This window comes from Rhinoderma darwinii, chromosome 1 (assembly GCF_050947455.1).
Source record: "Rhinoderma darwinii isolate aRhiDar2 chromosome 1, aRhiDar2.hap1, whole genome shotgun sequence".
Lineage (NCBI taxonomy): Eukaryota > Metazoa > Chordata > Amphibia > Anura > Rhinodermatidae > Rhinoderma > Rhinoderma darwinii.
The window spans coordinates 490,897,384-490,916,919 of record NC_134687.1 but is presented as its reverse complement, the minus strand read 5'-3'; the positions used below and the strand labels follow the sequence as shown (position 1 = coordinate 490,916,919).

At 46.3% G+C, this 19,536-nt stretch overlaps 1 protein-coding gene across 1 annotated transcript; it reads right to left on the bottom strand.

Annotated features, from left to right (window-relative positions):
- Positions 1-4,939: 4,939 nt before the first annotated feature.
- Positions 4,940-12,747, bottom strand: LOC142659324 (phosphatidylethanolamine-binding protein 1-like). Its single transcript, XM_075835348.1, has 4 exons — positions 12,574-12,747; positions 9,325-9,434; positions 6,783-6,883; positions 4,940-5,448 (listed from the first exon to the last, which is right to left on the bottom strand). The coding sequence occupies exons 1-4, from the start codon at positions 12,706-12,708 to the stop codon at positions 5,234-5,236; spliced, it is 561 nt and encodes a 186-aa protein (XP_075691463.1). The 5' UTR covers positions 12,709-12,747; the 3' UTR covers positions 4,940-5,233.
- Positions 12,748-19,536: the final 6,789 nt, after the last annotated feature.

Genomic DNA, 19,536 nt, shown 5'->3' with positions numbered 1-19,536 from the left:
TCGAGGAGTCAATTATAGGGTGCATTACCTCATTAAAATCGCTGCCAATAATTAGTAAGCCCTTTTCCACTTTCCGAACTTTCCGGAGGATTTTATGGAAGGCCCTGAGTTGATGAGAGTTCGGGAGATATAGATTAACCAAAGTATACGTAATATGATTAATATCACAAATGAGGATCAAAAATCTGCCCTGGGGATCTAAGATCACCTCGTGCTCTTTAAAAACCACCGATTCCTTAATTGCCGTAAGGACTCCTTTGGTTTTCTTGGAGCTATTAGCCTGATAAACATGCGCAAATTTAGAGTGTGTGCATTTAGGGGGGTTGAGTTGCGAGAAATGAGTTTCTTGTGCAAAAAAAAACCTCACATTTCAAGTGTAGCGCCTCTTTCCACATCATTTGGCGCTTGAAAGGGCTGTTAAGCCCTTTAACATTCAAGGAGGATATTGTAACCGGCATAGTGTTAAATCTGAAGGTGCGTTAGTGAGAGCTAAATACCTGGTTGTCGCCCGCTGGCTGCGGGTGATCCAAGCAAGACATCTGGATGGACAAAACCTGGCAACGTTAAACATAAAAACCAAAAGCATTAAAACATAAATGAGAAACACATGGCGCCTACACTGCGCCGAAAGAACCTCCATGGGGGAGAGAAAAAGGCATCCAGGCAGCATATATCGCGCGTTTATGATCAGTCACCTTTGAGAGTCCATCCGTAGGGTGTCCTTAATTTGTTTCCCACTCGGGGGGAATACGGCGTGGAGATGCTCTTGAAGGGACGGCCGCCAAGTTAGTGGTCGGGATATTCCATTGTCGCAGCAGCGATACTCCGTCCGAAGGGGACGATATCACATGAGTAGAACCATTCTTATTGACGATCAACTTGACCGGGAATCCCCATTTATACTTGAAATTGTGCTCCCTGAGAATGACTGTAATTGGTTGGAATTGCTTGCGAAGCATCAGCGTAGAAGCAGATAAATCCGGAAAAATCGAGACTTGGGTGTAGGGTTCAGGAAGTTTTCCCAATCTTCTGGACTCTTGAAGGATGCGGTCTTTAGTTTGATAAAAATGTACTCTTGTTAATACATCTCTTGGAGAATCAATAGGAGCTGAGCGGGATTTAGGGATCCTGTGCGTTCTATCTAGAGTCAGGTCTAGAGGAGCTATCGTAGGAGACAAAGCTTTAAACATGTCCTGTAGATAATTCTGCAAGTCCCCAGGGGAGACGGTCTCTGGGACCCCCCGTACCTTCAAATTATTACGTCTGGATCTATCTTCCTGATCCATTAGTTTGGACTTCAGCCATACCACTTCGTCTTTAAGGGCAGAGTGAGCATCTATAAGCGTATTATGGGCTGCAGCATAATCACCCATTTTGTGTTCAATGTGGTCGGTGCGGCACCCCAGGTCATCCACCGACGTTTGAATCTGTGACATCATTTTATGTAATGTCTCCGATATTGAGCTTTGCAACGACTGTATTAACCCCTTCATGATAGCAGTAGTAAGGGGTGCATCGTCTGGGATGGCCGCCATTTCAGGAACATTGGTTGCTGTAAGGCCGCCCACGCAGGCCGTTAATGGAGAAGGGGACTGTGCTTTCTCCTGCCCCGGGTTCATGCTGTTAGGCGGGGAGGGTGCTGAACGAGTCACCCCCCGTTTGGCCGGGTTGCCCACATCCTCTGAGCTCCCCTGGTGAGATATGTCCCTTTCTGCTGACTGACCTGGGTTAGCCGTTGTTGAGGCACAAGGACGCGTGTCCTCCCTCTCATGAGGCGAGCCGGCGCCATCTTGGATGCGGTCCATCGCTGGGAAGTAGTCCGGGAGCTTTTTCAGCTCTACCTTTGCTCCGCTCCTCTTAGTCATGTTGCTCCCCGGTGCTAGGAAGTTTAAGGAGTGGAACCCTCGTGATTCCACTTCTTTTCAAGGCGATCTGTCGCTGTGAGCCGCTACTTAGCTACTCGGTCCGAGAAGTGTATTTCTATTGATGAGTCCTTGGTAGATTTTAAAGGGAGGGTTCAATTCCACGAGTACCTGCCGGGTAAGAGGGCAAGGTATGGCGTGAAGATGTATAAGCTGTGCGAGAGTGCATCAGGGTATACCTACAAATTTAGGATATATAAAAGGGAAGGACACCAGTAGTCAACCCCCATAATGCCCCCCCCCCCCCTTACTGGGAGTTAATGCAATAATTGTGTGGGGTTTGGTGCACCCACTGCTGGACCAGGGTTACCACCTCTACCTGGATAATTTTTATACCAGCATCCCACTCTTCAACTGCCTCGCTTCCAGGAGTACTGCGGCATGCGGCACCGCTAGAAGAAATCTGAGAGGCCTCCCTAAGACTCTGCTTGGGCAAACAAGGGGTGAGAGCAGGGCTCAATCCAGCAGCAACATATTGTGTGTCAAGTACAAGACAAGAGAGATGCCACACCAGTACCCATGTACCTGTACGAGGTACCAGTACAGAGACCCCCAAACCAGCCTGCATCCTGGACTACAATAGGTACATGGGAGGGGTGGACTTGTCAGCTCAAGTCCTGAAGCCCTACAGCGCCATGCGGTGTGGTATAAAAAGCTGGCCGTGCACATCATCATACAGATGGCATTGTACAATGTGTACGTGCTACATCGATGTACAGGCCAGAGGGGAACTTTCCTGGAATTTCAAGAGGTGATTATCAAGAACCTAATCTTTAGGGACCAAGAAGGGGGGGCACCCAGTACTTCTGGAAGCGAGGCCACACACATCGTACCAGGGCAACACTTTCCAGGAGAAGTTCCCCAAACTGGCAAGGGAAAAAGTCAAGAGGTGCAAAGTCTGCTATAAGGGGGGGGGGGATAGGGGAAGGACACAATATATCAATGTGACGCGTGTCCCGAAAAACCAGAGCTCTGTATGAAAGTGTTCTAAAATTTATTATACATCCCTTGGTTTATAATTTACCCCAATTTTACTTACCCTGATGCACTCTGCACAGCTTATGCCCCTCATCTTTCCCTTCTGTGTGCCCAGGCAGCTGATAACAGCCACATTGAGGGTATTGCCGTACCCGTGAGAACCAACATTACAGTTTATGGTGTGTATGTCTCCGGTAAAAATGCTCACTACACCTCTAGATGAATGCCTTAAGGGTGTAGTTTTTAAAACGGGGTCACTTCTTGCGGGTTTCATCTGTACTGGTACCTCAGGGGCTTCTGCATACATGACTTCGCACCAGAAAATCCCCAGTAGGCCAAATGGTGGTCCTTTCGTTCTGAGCCCTCCCATGGGCCCAAACTTCAGTTTATCACCACAAATGGGGTATTGCTGCACTCAGGAGACATTGGGTAACAAAATGGGGTATTTTGTTCCGTGAAAATAAGAAATTTTGATTTAAAAAAAAAAATGATATCTTATAGGAAAAAAAATTACATTTTTTTCATTTCACAGCCCAATTCAAATAGGTGCTGTGAAAAACCTGTGCGGCCAAAATGGTAACAACCACCATAAATGAATTCCTTGAGAGGTGCAGTCACTATTGGGGGATTCCTACTGTTTTGGCACCTCAACACCTCTTCAAACCTGGCATGCTGCCTAAAATATATTCTAATAAAAAAAGAGGACTCAAAATGCACTAGGTGCTTCTTTGCTTCTAGGGCTTGTGTTTTAGTCCGAGCGCAGTAGGGCCACATGTGGGACATTTCTAAAAACTGCAGCATCTGGACAATACAGATTTAGTAGTGTTTCTCTACTAGAAAAATGACATTTGCAAATTTCACCTCTACTTTGCTTTAATTCTTGTGAAATGCCTGAAGGGTTAAAAAACTCTCAATGCGGTTTTGAATACTTTGAGGCGTCTAGTTTTTAAAATGGGGTGTTTTACAGGGGTTTCTAATACATAGGCCCCTCAAAGCCACTTCAGAACTGAACAGGTACCTTAAAAAAAAAAAGCTTTTGAAATTTTCTTAAAAATATGAGAAATTGCTGTTTATGTTCTAAGCCTTGTAACGTCCAAGAAAAATAAAAGAATGCTCAAAATGAAATGTGAACTAGTAACTATTTTGGGTGGTATAACCGTCTGTTTTACAAGCACATGCATTCAAATTCTGAAAACTGCTATTTTTTCACAATTCTCTCTAAATTTTGCAATTTGTCACCAATAAACACTGAATATATCGACCAAATTTTACCACGAACATGAAGCCCAATATGTCACGAGAAAACAATCTCAGAATCGCTTGGATAGGTTTAAGCATTCCGACGTTATTACCACATAAACTGAAATATGTCAGATTTGAAAAATGGGCTCTGAGCCTTAAGGCCAAAACAAGGCTGCATCCTTAAGGGGTTAAAAAGCTCTTCAAAAATCGCTCGAGTCACGAAACTTATCTTTATTTGCTACTTGCTGGGATTTCAGAGCTACACACTTGTCAGGAGCGATTTTAAAGAGATTTTCAAGCTACACAATGCATTCCTACGGACAGCGATTTATCAGAACGATTTTTTTTTACGTGAGATATCCCTAACCTAATTCATGCCTATGGCCAGCGATTAAATCGCTCACTACAAATAAAGCCTAGGTCTAGTCCCAGCATTATGCCCTCAGCCAGTGAGTCTGCCATAAATCTCGTTACGTTTTTTCTTAAAAAAAAGTCACTCTGGTTCTAACCAGACTATCATTGTGCTGCTGCTATATTAATGTCTTAAGGAAGAGGCAATAAACTTGTGTTTTCCCTACAAAAACCTGCATCAAAAGGAAGTGAAGGTCTACAAGGAACTTTTGAAATTGGTACATGTATTTTTGGAGGTTTATCACAATAGTCAGATTCTCGCTAGTCAGAGGTATTTCCTCGTCGTGGTCTTATATCTACGTCGTATACTCCCTTAGGGGCCTCCATCGCAGATCCAGTGAAAAATGCTGTTAGGGCACCATGCAGCAAATAAGACACTGAAGCAATTTATAGACATAAGTTACGTTTTACTTTAATTTTCATGCAAAATTCTAGATTAGAAAATTTCTCCAGCGTACATTGTAGTATATGTTAGTGCACAATTTATCCAGAGTATTGTGCTTGTCCACACAATTATAACGCAGCTACAATTGGCAATGGATATTTAATACTGGGAGGTAATGACTATAATGTGCAGGGTTCTTGAGCAGCAAAAAAGTAATCTTTCTATATTTGTAGTGGCAGTTTTCATTTTAAGTGCATTGACTTCTAGAGTGCAGTGAGGGGGCAAATTCTTCATTTTAGGGTCCCAGCTGTTCATACAGCTTGGGGACATAATCATCCCACTCTGCTTGGAAACAACTTCCTGCAATCGGGCTTCCTAGGCCATAATTCTTGCAGAACGAAAGGATCTTGAACAACCCTCGGTGCTCTCCGGAGCAGTTGGTCAGAAGCCGCTCACCACATTTTAACTCTCCTTTCTGTTCATAGACCAACCAGACATAACGATGAAGACCTGCAAAATAACATCGCAGAACAACTTACATTACTTACGCTTCCAGAACATATTTACATCAGAGATAAGGGACAACTACCAAAGTTAATCGACTACACATTAAAGGGAACCGGTCACTAGATTTTAGGACACAACCACCAATTATACAGCTGGGAAACAACATCCTAAATGTGGCGCTCTCAAAAATGTCCATTTTAGCATTAGGTCAAGAAAGTAGTTATAATACAGCGTGCGCTATATGTAAATTACCAGAGTCCTGAGAGGAGTCCATTCATCCCATGTGAGAGCTGCAGCCAATTACAGGCTGCAGCAGTCACATGGGCTGCAGCTTCATCCAGGAAGGCCGAACAGGATGTCAAAGGAGGGACACGTCACCATGACAACAGCTGGGTAGGTAGGAATTATTTTGCTTTCCCCCTACCGCTGCTTTCCACAGCAGAAATTCCACCTGAAAAACTGCACCATAACGTGGTGCGGTTTTTCAGACGGAATCTGCTGCGGGTTCCAGGTCAGATACCCTGCATTTTATGCAGAGTATCCGACCCGTGGGAAGCCGGCCTTAGGGTTAGATTGTGTGTAAGGGCCAGTTCGCACAGAGTTTTACACGTTTCGATGCGGAAACCGCGCCAAAAAACGTCCAAAAATGCCTCCCATTGATTTCAATGGGATGCGGAGGAGGTTTTTTTCCCCGCGAGCAGAAAAACTGGCACGTGGGAAAAAGGGACATGCCCTTATCTTCGGGCGTTTACACCTCTAACATCAATGAGGCAGAAAAAACGTAATTCGCTGCGTTTTATGCCCGTGGCACTCAATGGCCGCGGGCGAAAAACAGCATGCAGGCAGAGGAAAATCTGCCTCAAAATTCCGAATGGAATTTTGAGGCAGATTTTGCTCCTGCAAAAAACGGTGTGTGAACCCAGCCTAAGAGGCGCACAGGAGTCGGTCAGTCCGGCTGACTGATTTGGCTCACAGCAGGGTTATGCAGCTTCTATGTATAGTGGACGCTGCAACGCAAAAAAGAAATATTTTTGATAAAACTATTAGAAAAATATTCAGTATGAGAACAAAAAAAAAACATTACATAAAAAAAAAAAAAGAAGCCTTCAATAGGTTTTCATAGCCTTTAAGGCTAGTTCAGGGTCTAAAGGTAAGAGGGATGAGGTCCGCATGACAACTCCTTGATGTTCTTTAAATTTCCTTGTTAAGCGCCGCCTCCTCAGGCCGTACACTAGGCATAAAAGTTACGTTTTGCCTGGATGGTTTCTTAAATCTTGGCATAGTTGAACCACGTCCACAAGTTATCTACAGGACACCAGGGCCGTATGGTCACTCACCAGTTCCTTTGGGTGGACCTGCACCAATGTAATCGGACAGGACACTCCCACTGTTAATGTCATTTCCTTTCATATTTATAACAAGGAAGTGATGCCATTCCCTAAAATACATAAAAATTGTACAACCCATCGTTATCTCTTTCTAGAATTTTGTTGTTCGTGATAAAACATTCATAATGCTGGTATTTGTCACAATTTATGGTTTCTGATTTTCAAACATTTAAAAGGGGTTTCAGTCCCTAAAAACTGATGACCCATCCTCAGGATAGGCCATCAATAGCTGATAGTCTGGGTCTGAATCCCGGGACCCACACAGATCAGCTGTTTTGAAGGGGGTGCAGCGCTCGTACAAACTCTGCTTCCCCTTCATTTCTACTTGCTCACTGTAAATTGTCGACACAGACGTAGCAGCGATTCCCAGTATTGCAGCCTTCTCCTATTGAAGTGAATGGGGGAAAATGCTGCAATACTGTGAATCGCCGCTGAATGTGTGTCGAAGATTCACAATGAGCAAGTAGAAATGAAGGGAAAGCAGAGCTCATATCCCCTTCAAAAAACAGCTGATCGGTGGGGGTCCTAGGGGTCTGACCCCAACCTATTAGCCATTGATGGCCCAGCAGTTTAGGGAATGGAAACCCCCTTTCAAAGTGGATGAAAAAAAACAAAACACCAGGTATTGGCAAATTTAGGAAAACACCTAAGGCCATGTTCACACAAGATTTATCACTTGCGCGTATTCCGAACCAAAATCTGCGTCCCAGTGATTTCAAAGTGAAATCAACGCCGTATAAACTGCCTTTAAAATCCACTTTGCGGGAAAAAAAAAACCCCAAAAAGACAGACGTCACTTCTTGATGCAGATCTGCGCCAGATGAAACTGCAAACCAATGACAGAAATCAAAGCGTTAGCCGCAGAAATTATACAGGAATGCTATATTTATTGGAAATTTTATATGGGAATTATGTATTGGTTTATACCAAACATGAGACCAGTGTTGTCCAAAGTCCTACTTGTGACTCCTGTCCATACATGGCTTAGAGAGTATCCAGGTGGAAAATGCAAACGTAGATGACAATGGATATTATATTTTGATACCAATGATTTCTGCTTTGCAACACTAAGTGTAAGCCCTTATTCACACGACAGTTTGGTTGAATTTTTTTTGAAACAATTTATGGACATAGTTTTCACTGGTGTTGGAGTTTGTTCGGTGCTTCCTGTATAGTTCATTACACTGCACAACAGTTAGCAAAAACACAACAGTTCAGCAACAACATTGCCAACGCAGTCATTAATCACAATGCGGTCGGACATTATGAAGATGCAGTCAATCGCACAAAAAACACAATGTAATAACAGAAGACTGTCCATAACCATTGACTTCTATTGAAAAATGACTTGCTGCGGTTTAAAGACGTAACGTGGCCTTACAGAGAACCTTTCACCTCCCCATACATGTGCAGCTGAGTGCAGAATGTAATGGGGAGGGCCGCACAAACCCTGGGGCACTTTAAATACCGCAGATTTTACCTTTCACATGAGATTAGCAGCAAATCTGGAGGAAGCTATGGATCTGCAGCATGCCCTTAAAGAGGCTCTGTCACCAGATTTTGCAACCCCTATCTGCTATTGAAAAACACCGAAAAAGGCCATACTTACAAATGGACACAGCCAGGCCAGAAATGCTGATGAAAGGGCGAGCAGGTGCTTTAAATAATAATAGCCACTCCCACTAGTCTTGAGGGGAGTGGTGTGTGGTGCATGGGATGTGTAGTAAGAAATAATAAATGAATAGTGTGTGTGCAAGTGTAATACTATAAGTGAAATATAGGGGGCAGTAATAAATGAAGTGCCTCAATAGAAATAAATGGATAATGGGGTGCAAGTGAGTGAAACATGGAGGGATAGTGTGTACGTCATGAGGCACAACGTGTATAGCCAGGTAGAAGCCTATTTGTGACGCCTGGTAAGTCGATCTTACCTGCAAACGCTGATGCTGCTGCAGAATCAACTGTAGCCTCTGGCGCCGATGTGGCCGACACGATGCAGGACCTGTGAGGGACGTCACAGATCTGCACTGTCAGAAGCTGGGCGTTCTTAAGAGAAGTGGATGTTACTTCTCATCAGAGCGCCCAGCTAGTAAAAGTATTAAAAACGCCCCGATGTACGCACATAATACACGCCCACTTGGACTTTTACTTTTAAACACACCCACTTGGACTTTTGCAAGCCTCATTTGCATAACTACAAAAATGGTCATAACTTGGCCAAAAATGCTCGTTTTTTAAAAATAAAAACGTTACTGTAATCTACATTGCAGCGCCTATCTGCTGCAATAGCAGATAGGGGTTGCAAAATCTGGTGACAGAGCCTCTTTAAATCCATGCTGGGCTTTCTACGGCTTGTAAATTGGGTTGTATAAAAAGCCTCTTCACGTGCATTGTACTTAGTTGAATATTTTTGTTACAGGATGCGTAAATACGAGGCCTTACCGCCTTCGCCAGGGAGTGGCTAAACCTCCTGTAGTGACATTGATCTAACCTGAATTTTGGATTTTTCCGGCTTGGTGCATCAGGGTCTGTAAGTACAAGAGTATACAGCTTGTTGCTATCCATTCCCTCCCATGAAATGCTGGTTGGACGGTTCTGGACCTATTTAAAAAAATAAATAAAAATTTAAAATAGAAAGCGACTCACTGGCATACGGAACCAGCGGAGCTTTTGCTTTTGAACACTAACAATCAATATGTTGGTGTTCCAAAATTTTATAACACCTGAATATAAAACCATTTTATAAGACTATTCTGCACCCGTTACATAGAAAACGTGATGGACCTAACCAGCGGCCATAATGCTCAAAAGGACATGGGTGGAAAGAGCAGAATATATGTGCCCGAGTGATCATGTTCACATTATAGACTTGTGAAACGGTAACTTATTGCTAGAGTATAAACTGCATGGTTATTTAGATTTTACAATGATTGGTCCAAACATGGATGTCATCAGTATACGATCGTGGGGGGTCCAACACCCTGTCCCCGCACCCATCAGCTGTTCCTGTGCAAGGAGGCAGCCAGAGGTTATTCAGTGGTTGGTGCCGGAAGCAGAAGGCTCCGGTCATTGTATAGGGCAGTACTGCGGCTCCTCAAGAGAATAGGAACAGAACTGCCGGACGGCCCTATACAGTGGTCGGAGCCTTCTGCTTTTCCATGGTTCTGCTCCGTCACATGAGGGACACCATTGGCACCCAACAAAACCTATTGATTTAAATAAGCTCCTTCGGGTTTCCATCATGGTGTCTGGCACTTTTTACCACATATGTGAATCTAGCCTAAAATATATTAGAATGCAGTCTTGGGGTTTTGTTTTGTTTTTTTAAAACAGATTTATCACCACCGGATAACCTCCCACTTACTCTTTTAAACAAATTAAGGACTCATTCAGACTAGCGTAAAACTCGTCCGTATGTGGTGCATGGAAATCCCACACTGCACACTGACCTGTTTATTCCAATGGGGCCTTTTACACACACACAGGAGTTTTCACGCAGCGTCTGACTGCTGCATGTCCTACATTGGTGCGTTTTCATGCACCTACACTCCCATTCAAGTCAATGGGTGCGTGAGTTGCGCATTTGTTCCACTTTAAAAAAAACAAAAAAAAACATGCTTTGCGAGAGTGAAAAACACATGGCACTCGCAAAGCAGATACAATAACGCTACGCACACGGACCAGATTTAGGCACGCTTTTTACACAGGTAAATCTGTCACGCTTGTGTGAATGTAGCACAACACTCACATTTGTTCAAGCAAGATGTTAACGGTGGAAGAATCAGGAGGCGGAACAACGTCTGGCCAGCAGTCATCTCCATGGGTAGCATTAGGCTTAGGACCTGCAACCTTGTTCATATAAACATAAAAGATGGCATAAGGCCTCATGCCCACTTCAGTCTTTTCCTTCAGGGTGCTAGCCATTTTTCTGACAGCTAGCACCCTGACCCATTCATTTCAATGGGGCCATGCACTTCAGTTTTGTTGACGGTCCCGTTGCTCCGTTCCGATCCAAAGTAGAGAATGTCCTACTTTGGTCCGAGATTCCGTGACAGTGAGGCCCATGCAAGTCAATGGGGCCGTCCAAAAAAACTGAAGGCACACGGAAGGCATCAGTGTGCCGTACGTGTGTGACGGAGCCGTTGCCTAGCAACAGCCGGGCGGGCAGAAGTACACTAATCAGCAGTCTCTTCTCCCTATCAATCACTGATAGAGAAAAGAGGCTGCTGATTAAAAATAAAATAAAAAGCAGTTCATACGTACCCGGTCGTTGTCTTGGTGACGAGTCCATCTTCTTCCTCCAGTCCGACCTTCCTGTATGACGTAGCAGCCTGTGATTGGCTGCAAATGCCGCTGCAACCTGTGATTGGCTGCAGAGGCGGTCACGTGGGATGAAGCGTCATTCCTGGAGGCCGGCCTTCTGACGTCATCCTGACGTGCGTGACCGCCACTACAGCCTGTGATTGGCTGCAGCGGTGACATGGGATGAATCGTCATCCCTGGAGGCCTGACAGGAGGAAAGTATGAACTTATTTTTATTTAATTAAAATTGTATTTTCCCGAGTGCCGAGCATGTACTGTCCAGGGTGCTGAAAGAGTTACCGCCGATCAGTGCAGCCCATTAACTCTTTCAGCACCCTGTACAGTGACTAGTGCTGAAGAACCATGCTCTTTCAGCACCCTGGACAGCACCATGCTCGGAAACACGGAAATCACACGGCCGCTAAAACGGGCACACGGATCCGTCAAAAACAGCCGTGAAAACGGTGATGGAAGTGTGCACAAGGCCTTAGTCCCTGTAACTTATGCGTGATCCCCTGCTCGGGACCCCCTTCTATGAAATAAAGCGTGGTGCCAGAGTACCAGTGGCCCCTGCTCTGGCTGTACGAATGGCCACCATGTATCATGACATGACCTCTGCTGTGTACACTGCAGGAGAAATATATGGCTAGCTACGATTTTCCCAAGAAAACTCCCTTCACATCCACACTGGAGGCGCCACTAGGGGCGATCCGGCCAAGAACACGGGAAACAATAGCACAGCATGCTAAGCTATTTCTTACAGTAAAACTACACACTATGATGAAAACCAGACAGAAGCCATTAGTCAATAGGTTCCATCAGCTGCCAGTGATGTCCATGGCGCAACGGAACCAGCGCTTCAATTTTTTCCTTTGTTCTACTCCTGACAGAGCAGAATGCCGAACACCTGTGTGAACACAGCCTTACAAAGGCGATGATCAGGTATCTGCTGCTTTTTAACAGCTGAACAACATTGAGAGCCGAATTATTGTAAACAGTAAAAAAAAAAAAAGTTTTTTTTGCGGGTGGCACATAAAGGATGTGATGGATCCAGTCAACACTGCAGCTTTATCTTCTGTCAGATGGAAATCTCACCTAGTTATATGTTATTATATGTCGAAGAGGATCAGGTCAAGGACGTCTGCAGTAAAAGATGGCGGTAACCACCACAGGGTAAAACCTGGCATCGCTCACTATCGTGCTCCACATTCAACAAGTGTGCGCCGTGCTGGGTGACAAGGTGCCCACAATACGGCACTTTCAGACAGAGTAACTGAGGGCAAAGCCCCCTAGTCTCTAAACCCCCATGGTTCCTATTGGCCATCGTAAGTACTGCATAAGTAATGCCTTGTGTACAGTATACCACCAGTAATGGAAGGCGTACATTACACCCCCAGCAGCGAGCTATCAGTGTGAATTATACCTACACAATCACTACCTGGGTGGGGGTCAGCACTTGGCCCAGTTCCTCTATCGCCACAGGACCGTAGTTCACACTGAGAGGGAGCGCGGGCTTTTCCGCTACCTCGTCCAGGGCCAGAGCCCCGCTCCACTGAGACACGTCCACCGGCATCACTCTCTCACACAAGACTGCGCCACTGAGCTATCAAAAACAGTACGGCTTTGAAAGCTCCGCCCCAACGTCAGTTCCAGCCAATAGAACAAGGGGTGGAGATTGGTGCTTCCATGTTATTGGCTGATGGGAATCACCCGTGTGAATGGGCCAGTCAGCGCACGGGCTGCATACACAGAGTGACAGCTGCAGCGCGGTGTATGGTCAGCAGTGCTAGACGCTGCAGAAGCCGCTCCAGTGCTTGTGCTAACACTCGGATGCTGGGGCAGGCGTGTGTAATACAGAGAGACGAGACAGTAATGTGCGCTATTCACAGCTGCATGGATCCTCCCTCTCTTGTTTTTTGTCCTCAGATATTCCTTTATGGAGAAGTTGATCCGTTTTTCCCGCCAGGACCTGTGCTGTAGTCCTATAATATCCAATCATTTCATTATTCGAGGCTCATGTATCAGTCATATTACAATAAAAAAAACAAAAACACAATTTGACTAAATATTAGTGCTAGAAATATTTATCAGCGCCTTTATCCCCTCCCCAAAATATTAACATCCACAATAATTCAGAGGTTTGTGGCCGACTGGTTGCAATGTTGCATCTGCCGTATCATCCTATTACTCTGGTTTATGTGCATCAGAAATGACGCTCGTGTACCGCAGCCTGGACCAGCCATGTGCGGGCTCTGTCTAAGGTTACCTCTACACAACTTTCACAAATCTGTGGCAGCTGCCTCCATATTCTGACACTGCAACGAAACTCCAGCAGATGCTTTCCTTTTCAATTGGGACAAAAGTGTCAGCTCCAGTCTGGTAAAAGGAATCTCAATTGAAAACAATGGTATAACTTTGCAATTTTGTGTATATTCAAGAAAATCCAACACCTTGAACTCATATTTTCACTTACTGAAAAACGATATCGGCATACTAAACATGTGGAACGACAGCTGTTTTATATGGAATGTCATTGTAAAATGTATGGAAAATCTGCACGTGTTTCACACAAAAACTAACTTTTCAGGAAGGACATTTGGGAAGATATAGCAAAATTGGTGCAAAGGAAGAGTGAAGTAGTTGCCAACAGCAACCAATCAGATCAGGGGCGTAACTAGGAAAGACTGGGCCCCATAGCAAACTTTTGACTGGGGCCCCCCCTACCCTGGGTGTCACACAACCCCCCCCCCCTTGTAGATAGTGCCTTTTTTACAAACCCCCCCTTTTGATAACGCCATACAGCCCCCTGTAGATAACGCCATGCAGCCCCCTTTGTAGATATCTACAGAGGGGGCTGTATGGCGCTATCTACAGAGGGGGCTGTATGGCGCTATCTACAGAGGGGGCTGTATGGCGTTATCTACAGAGGGGGCTGTATGGCGTTATCTACAGAGGGGGCTGTATGACGTTATCTACAGAGGGGGCTGTATGGCGTTATCTACGGGGGGGGGGCTGTATGGCGTTATCTACGGGGGGGCTGTATGGCGTTATCTACGGGGGGCTGTATGGCGTTATCTACGGGGGGGACTGTATGGCGTTCCCTACATGGGGGACGACTATATGGGGTTCCCTACAGGGGGGACTGTATGGCACTATCTACAGGGGGGCTGTATGGCGCTATCTACAGGGGGGCTGTATGGCGTTATCTACATAGGGGACAGTATGGCGTTATCTAGAGGGGGTACTGTATGGCGTTATCTACAGGGGGGCTGTATGGCGTTCCCTACAGAGGGGGCTGTCTAGCGTTATCTACAGGGGGGTCTGTAGGGAACGCCATACAGACCCCCTGTAGGGAACGCCATACAGCCCCCTGTAGATAACGCCATACAGTACCCCCTCGAGATAACGCCATACTGTCCCCTATGTAGATAACGCCATACAGCCCCCCCTGTAGATAGCGCCATACAGTCCCCCTGTAGATAACGCCATACAGCCCCCCTGTAGATAGCGCCATACAGCCCCCCTGTAGATAGTGCCATACAGTCCCCCCCTGTAGGGAACGCCATACAGCCCCCCCTGTAGGGAACGCCATACAGCCCCCCCCCTGTAGGGAACGCCATACAGCGTCCCCCCCTGTAGGGAACGCCATACAGCGTCGTCCCCCCTGTAGGGAACGCCATACAGCGTCGTCCCCCCTGTAGGGAACGCCATACAGCGTCGTCCCCCCTGTAGGGAACGCCATACAGCGTCCCCCCCTGTAGGGAACGCCATACAGCGTCGTCCCCCCTGTAGGGAATGCCATACAGCGTCGTCCCCCCTGTAGGGAACGCCATACAGCGTCCCCCCCGTAGGGAACGCCATACAGCGTCCCCCCCGTAGGGAACGCCATACAGCGTCCCCCCCTGTAGGGAACGCCATACAGCGTCCCCCCCCTGTAGGGAACGCCATACAGCGTCCCCCCCCTGTAGGGAACGCCATACAGCGTCCCCCCCTGTAGGGAACGCCATACAGCGTCCCCCCCTGTAGGGAACGCCATCCCCCCTGTAGGGAATGCCATACAGCGTCGTCGTCCCCGTAGGGAACGCCATACAGCGTCCCCCCCTGTAGGGAACGCCATACAGCGTCCCCCCCTGTAGGGAACGCCATACAGCGTCCCCCCCCTGTAGGGAACGCCATACAGCGTCCCCCCTCCCAAAAAAATGCGACCTACAGTGTGTTCTAATAAAAGACATGTATCCCCAATCCACAGGATAGGGGATACATGTGTGATCGCTTGCAGCGATAGGGAGAACGGGGGACTGAAAGTCCCCCAAGTTCTCCATGACTAACCTCTGACTTCCGGCGTCTGTGTCGGCAGCTCACTAAAAATGAAAGGAGCGCTGGTCACGCATGCGCACAAGCGGGACCGGCGCTCCATTCATTTCTCCGGAGCTGCCGACACAGACCCCGGAAGTCCGAGGTTTGTGATGGAGAACTTCAGGGGACTTTCAGTCCCCCGTTCTCCCTATCGCTGCAGTCGATCACATATGTATCCCCTATCCTGTGCATAGGGGATACATGTCTTTTGTTTAATGGCAGAGCGGGAGATTCCTTCCTGCTCTGCCGTACTGTTCAGTAGCGTCCCGCTGTAGCAGCCATAGCGGCTGCTAGCGGAGCCTGCGGCCATGGTGGGGGACGTGCCGGCGGGCGACACGGGCCCCCTCATGCCGCGGGCCCCGTAGCAGCCGCTACTGCTGCTACGGTGGTAGTTATGCCACTGAATCAGATTCCACCTCTTATTTTTCATAGTCCCTTTTGAAAATGTAAGCAGCAACCTGATTGGTTGCCATAGGCAACTACTCCAATTTTTCTTTGCAGCAGTCTTGATAGATCTCCCCCCAATGAGTCTCTTCAAAAAGCAAATTTCCCAGTTCATATGAGCCATTGAACACACGCCGTACTAAAGCATCCCTTACTTTTTATCATAAGAGCGTAACTTGGGGGATTGTCTGTTTCTAATTTATAGAAGTATTATTTAACGGCCCAACTTGCACAATTGCTCTACAGGTGTGAAGATATTCTGCGACATCAGGTGTGAAGATATTCTGCGACATTAGGTGTGAAGATTTCAATATGGGAATCACTGGCTTCAACCATTGATGAACTCTTTTCGCGGTCTTACCCTTATGTGGCTGAAAAGGGCAATACCAGCTTTCTTGTGCTCTCATAGCGCCATCTCTCACCACTCTCTGCTCCTGCGGAGAAGCCACAAATTTCGCTATGCATTAATTCCTGCATATTCCCCCTAATGCTAATTCGGCCGAATTCAGATGACGACACAACACTATAGTATACATCTGTGTGATGGCCGTTAAAACAACGGCCATCACACGGGCGCATGTATTTCAGTGGGGCCGTTGCTTCAACGGACCGTGTCAAGGGTCCATTGAAAAATAGAATATGTCCTATTTTCTTCAGTTTTCACGAATCCCTCGATAGACACAAGTCTATGAAGGATCCGTAAAAACGGGTCCCGCACGGGTGCAACTTGGACGTTAAATATGGCCTCAGGAGCCTCACACACCAGCGTTTTTGGTCCGTGATATACGGTCCGTATGTCGACCGCATTTTCCGGAACGAACACACTGCAGGGAGCCGGGCTCCTAGCATAATTATCTATGACGCTAGGTGTCATTGCCTCCCCGCGGATCTACTGTCCTGTACTGTAATCATGTTTTCAGTACGGGACAGTAATTCCACGGAGAGGCAGGGACACCTAGCGCTATTGATAACTATGATGCTAGGAGCCCGGCTCCCTGTAGTGTGTTCCGTCCGGGAAATGCGGCAGACGTACGGACCGTATATCAGGGACCAAACACGCTCGTGTGAGAGGCTCCTTAGAGAAGTACTTACCCCCACCTAATGAAAGGTTTAGATTAATTTCTCAGGGAAATCATTCATTCCTCAAACTCGGCCACCTCAGCAACTAGTGGCGTAGCCCAGCGGCAGAAGGTAAGACGGGGAAACTCGGCCACCTCAGCAACTAGTGGCGGAGCCCAGCGGCAGAAGGTAAGACGGGGAAACTCGGCCACCTCAGCAACTTGTGGCCGGAGCCCAGTGGCAGAAGGTAAGACGGGGTTCAGCGGGCCCCATTCTACTGATAGGTGGGACTCGCATCTATCGAACATTTATGGCATATCCTGTGGATATCCCATTTTGAAAACTGCACCGCTCAAGGTATTCAAAACCACATTCAGAAAGTATTTTAACCCTTTAGGCGTTGCACAGGAATTAAGGCAAAGTAGAGGTGAAATTTACAAATTTCATTTTTTTTGCCGAAATTCATTTGTAATAAAAAAAAATCTGTAACACAGAAGGTTTTACCAGAGAAATGCAACTCAATATTTATTGCCCAGATTCTGCAGATTTTAGAAATATCCAACATGTGGCCCTAATGTCCTAATGGACTGAAGCACAGGTCTCAGAAGCAAAGGAGCACCCAGTGGATTTTGGGGCCTCCTTTTTTTAGGAATATATTTTAGGCACCATGTCAGGTTTGAGGAGGTCTTGTGGTACCTAAACAGTCGAAACCCCACGTTTTTTTGCAGAATTTAGTGGAATTCGTCTGTGAAGATGAAAATCACCTATTTTTCTGTGGAAACATAGAATTTTTTCAAGGAATAAAGGAGAAAAAGCACCCCAACATTTGTAAAGCAATTTCTCCCGATTACGGCAATGCCCCATATGTGGTCGTAAACTGATGTTTGGACCCACAGCAGGGCTCAGGAGGGAAGGAGCGCCTTTTGGATTTTGGAGCGCAGATTTTGCTGGATTGGTTTTCAGTGCCGTGCCGGGTTTGCAACGACCCGGAGGGACCAAAACAGTGGAAACCCCCCAAAAGTGACCCTATTTTGGAAACTACACCCCTCAAGGAATTTTTCTAGGGGTATAGTGAGCATTTTGACCCCACATGATCTTTTTTAGAGCTAAGGTGACCAAAAAACAAAGATTTTGGCGCTTTAAATTCACCGTTCACCGTGCGCAATAAATTATGTTTTACTTTATTCTGCGGGTCGGTTCGATTACGCCGATACCATATGTGTATAGTTTTTTTTAACGTTTTGCAGCATTTGCACAATAAAATTATGTTTCTATAAAATAATATATTTTCTGAGACACGCTATTCTGAGCCGTAAATTTTTTATTTTTTTCGTCAAAAAAGCTGTGGGAGGTCTTGTTTTTTGCGGTACAGGTTGTAGTTTTTATTGGTACTATTTTGGGGTAAATGCGACTTTTTGATCACTTTTTATTCTATATCTTGGGAGGGGTGATGACCAAAAAATAGCGATGCTGACATAGTTTTCCGTTTATTTTCTTTGCGGCGTTCACCGTGCGGAAAATGTAACATTATAGTTTCATAGTTTGGGTCGTTACGAACACGCTGATAGCAAATATGTACTTTTTTTTTTTAACGTTTTCATTTTTTACCTAGAATAAATGACTTATTATAGGAAAACAAAAACTATTTTTACACTTTTATAAAACATTTTTATTAACTTTTGTTTTTACTATTTACACTTTATTTTTTTGTTTATTAACTTTTCTTTTACTGTTTACACTTTATTTTTTTGACCTGCAGCTCTGATCGCTGCTAGAATACATTACACTACCTAGGTAGTGTAACGTATTCCAACTGTCAGTGTGACGTCACAGTCACTCTGACAGTTGTCTACGAGGATCAGCAGAGGCTGATCCTCATAGGCTTCCATACATGGCAGACCCGGAGTCCGTTGCCTGGCCTCCGGATGCCATCACAAGCATCAGCAGCCCCCACGATTGCATGGGGGCTGCTGATGTGCTACAAACCCCCTACATGCGGAGATCGCAATCGAGTCCCGCATGTAACGGTTAATTGCCGAAATCAGCTGCGATGAGCCACTGATCGGCAACACTGGAGTGTCATCTGTCGGGGACAGCTGATCTCCAAGTTCCCGATGCACACCTTGTCGCCGATAGTGTGCAACGGGAACGACACAGTGACTTCTTGTCACTCTGACAGGAAGCCTATCAGGACCAGCCGAAGGTTGGTCCTGATGGGCTTCCGTCCATGGCAGACACGGAAGCCATTGTTTGGCTTCCGTTTGCCATACTAACTATTGGCAAACTCCGCGATTTCGGACCGGGGTCTGCCAATATGTTAAAAACCCCCAAAATTCGGCGATTGCAACCGATCGTCGAATTTAAGGGGTTAATTCGCCGAAATCAGCGGCAAAGGACCGCTGGTCGGCAAGAGTGGAGTGTCAGCTGTCGGCGACAGCTGACCTCGCGGTTCCCGGTGCACACTGTGCACTGGGAAAAACTCAGTAACTGTACGTCATCGTGCGGGAAGTAACCTCCCGCAACGACGTACAGTTACGTCCTC

What these genes read in the sequence shown, in the direction of transcription:
- LOC142659324 (XM_075835348.1), bottom strand. Translation starts at nt 12,708, where the DNA reads ATGCCGGTGGACGTGTCTCAGTGGAGCGGGGCTCTGGCCCTGGACGAG. An exon ending in AAGTGCTGACCCCCACCCAG is followed by an intron (nt 9,435 to 12,573) that starts GTAGTGATTGTG and finishes TTTTTTAAATAG; the next exon opens with GTCCAGAACCGTCCAACCAG. An exon ending in CGGAAAAATCCAAAATTCAG is followed by an intron (nt 6,884 to 9,324) that starts GTTAGATCAATG and finishes TATGTATTTTAG; the next exon opens with GGAATGGCATCACTTCCTTG.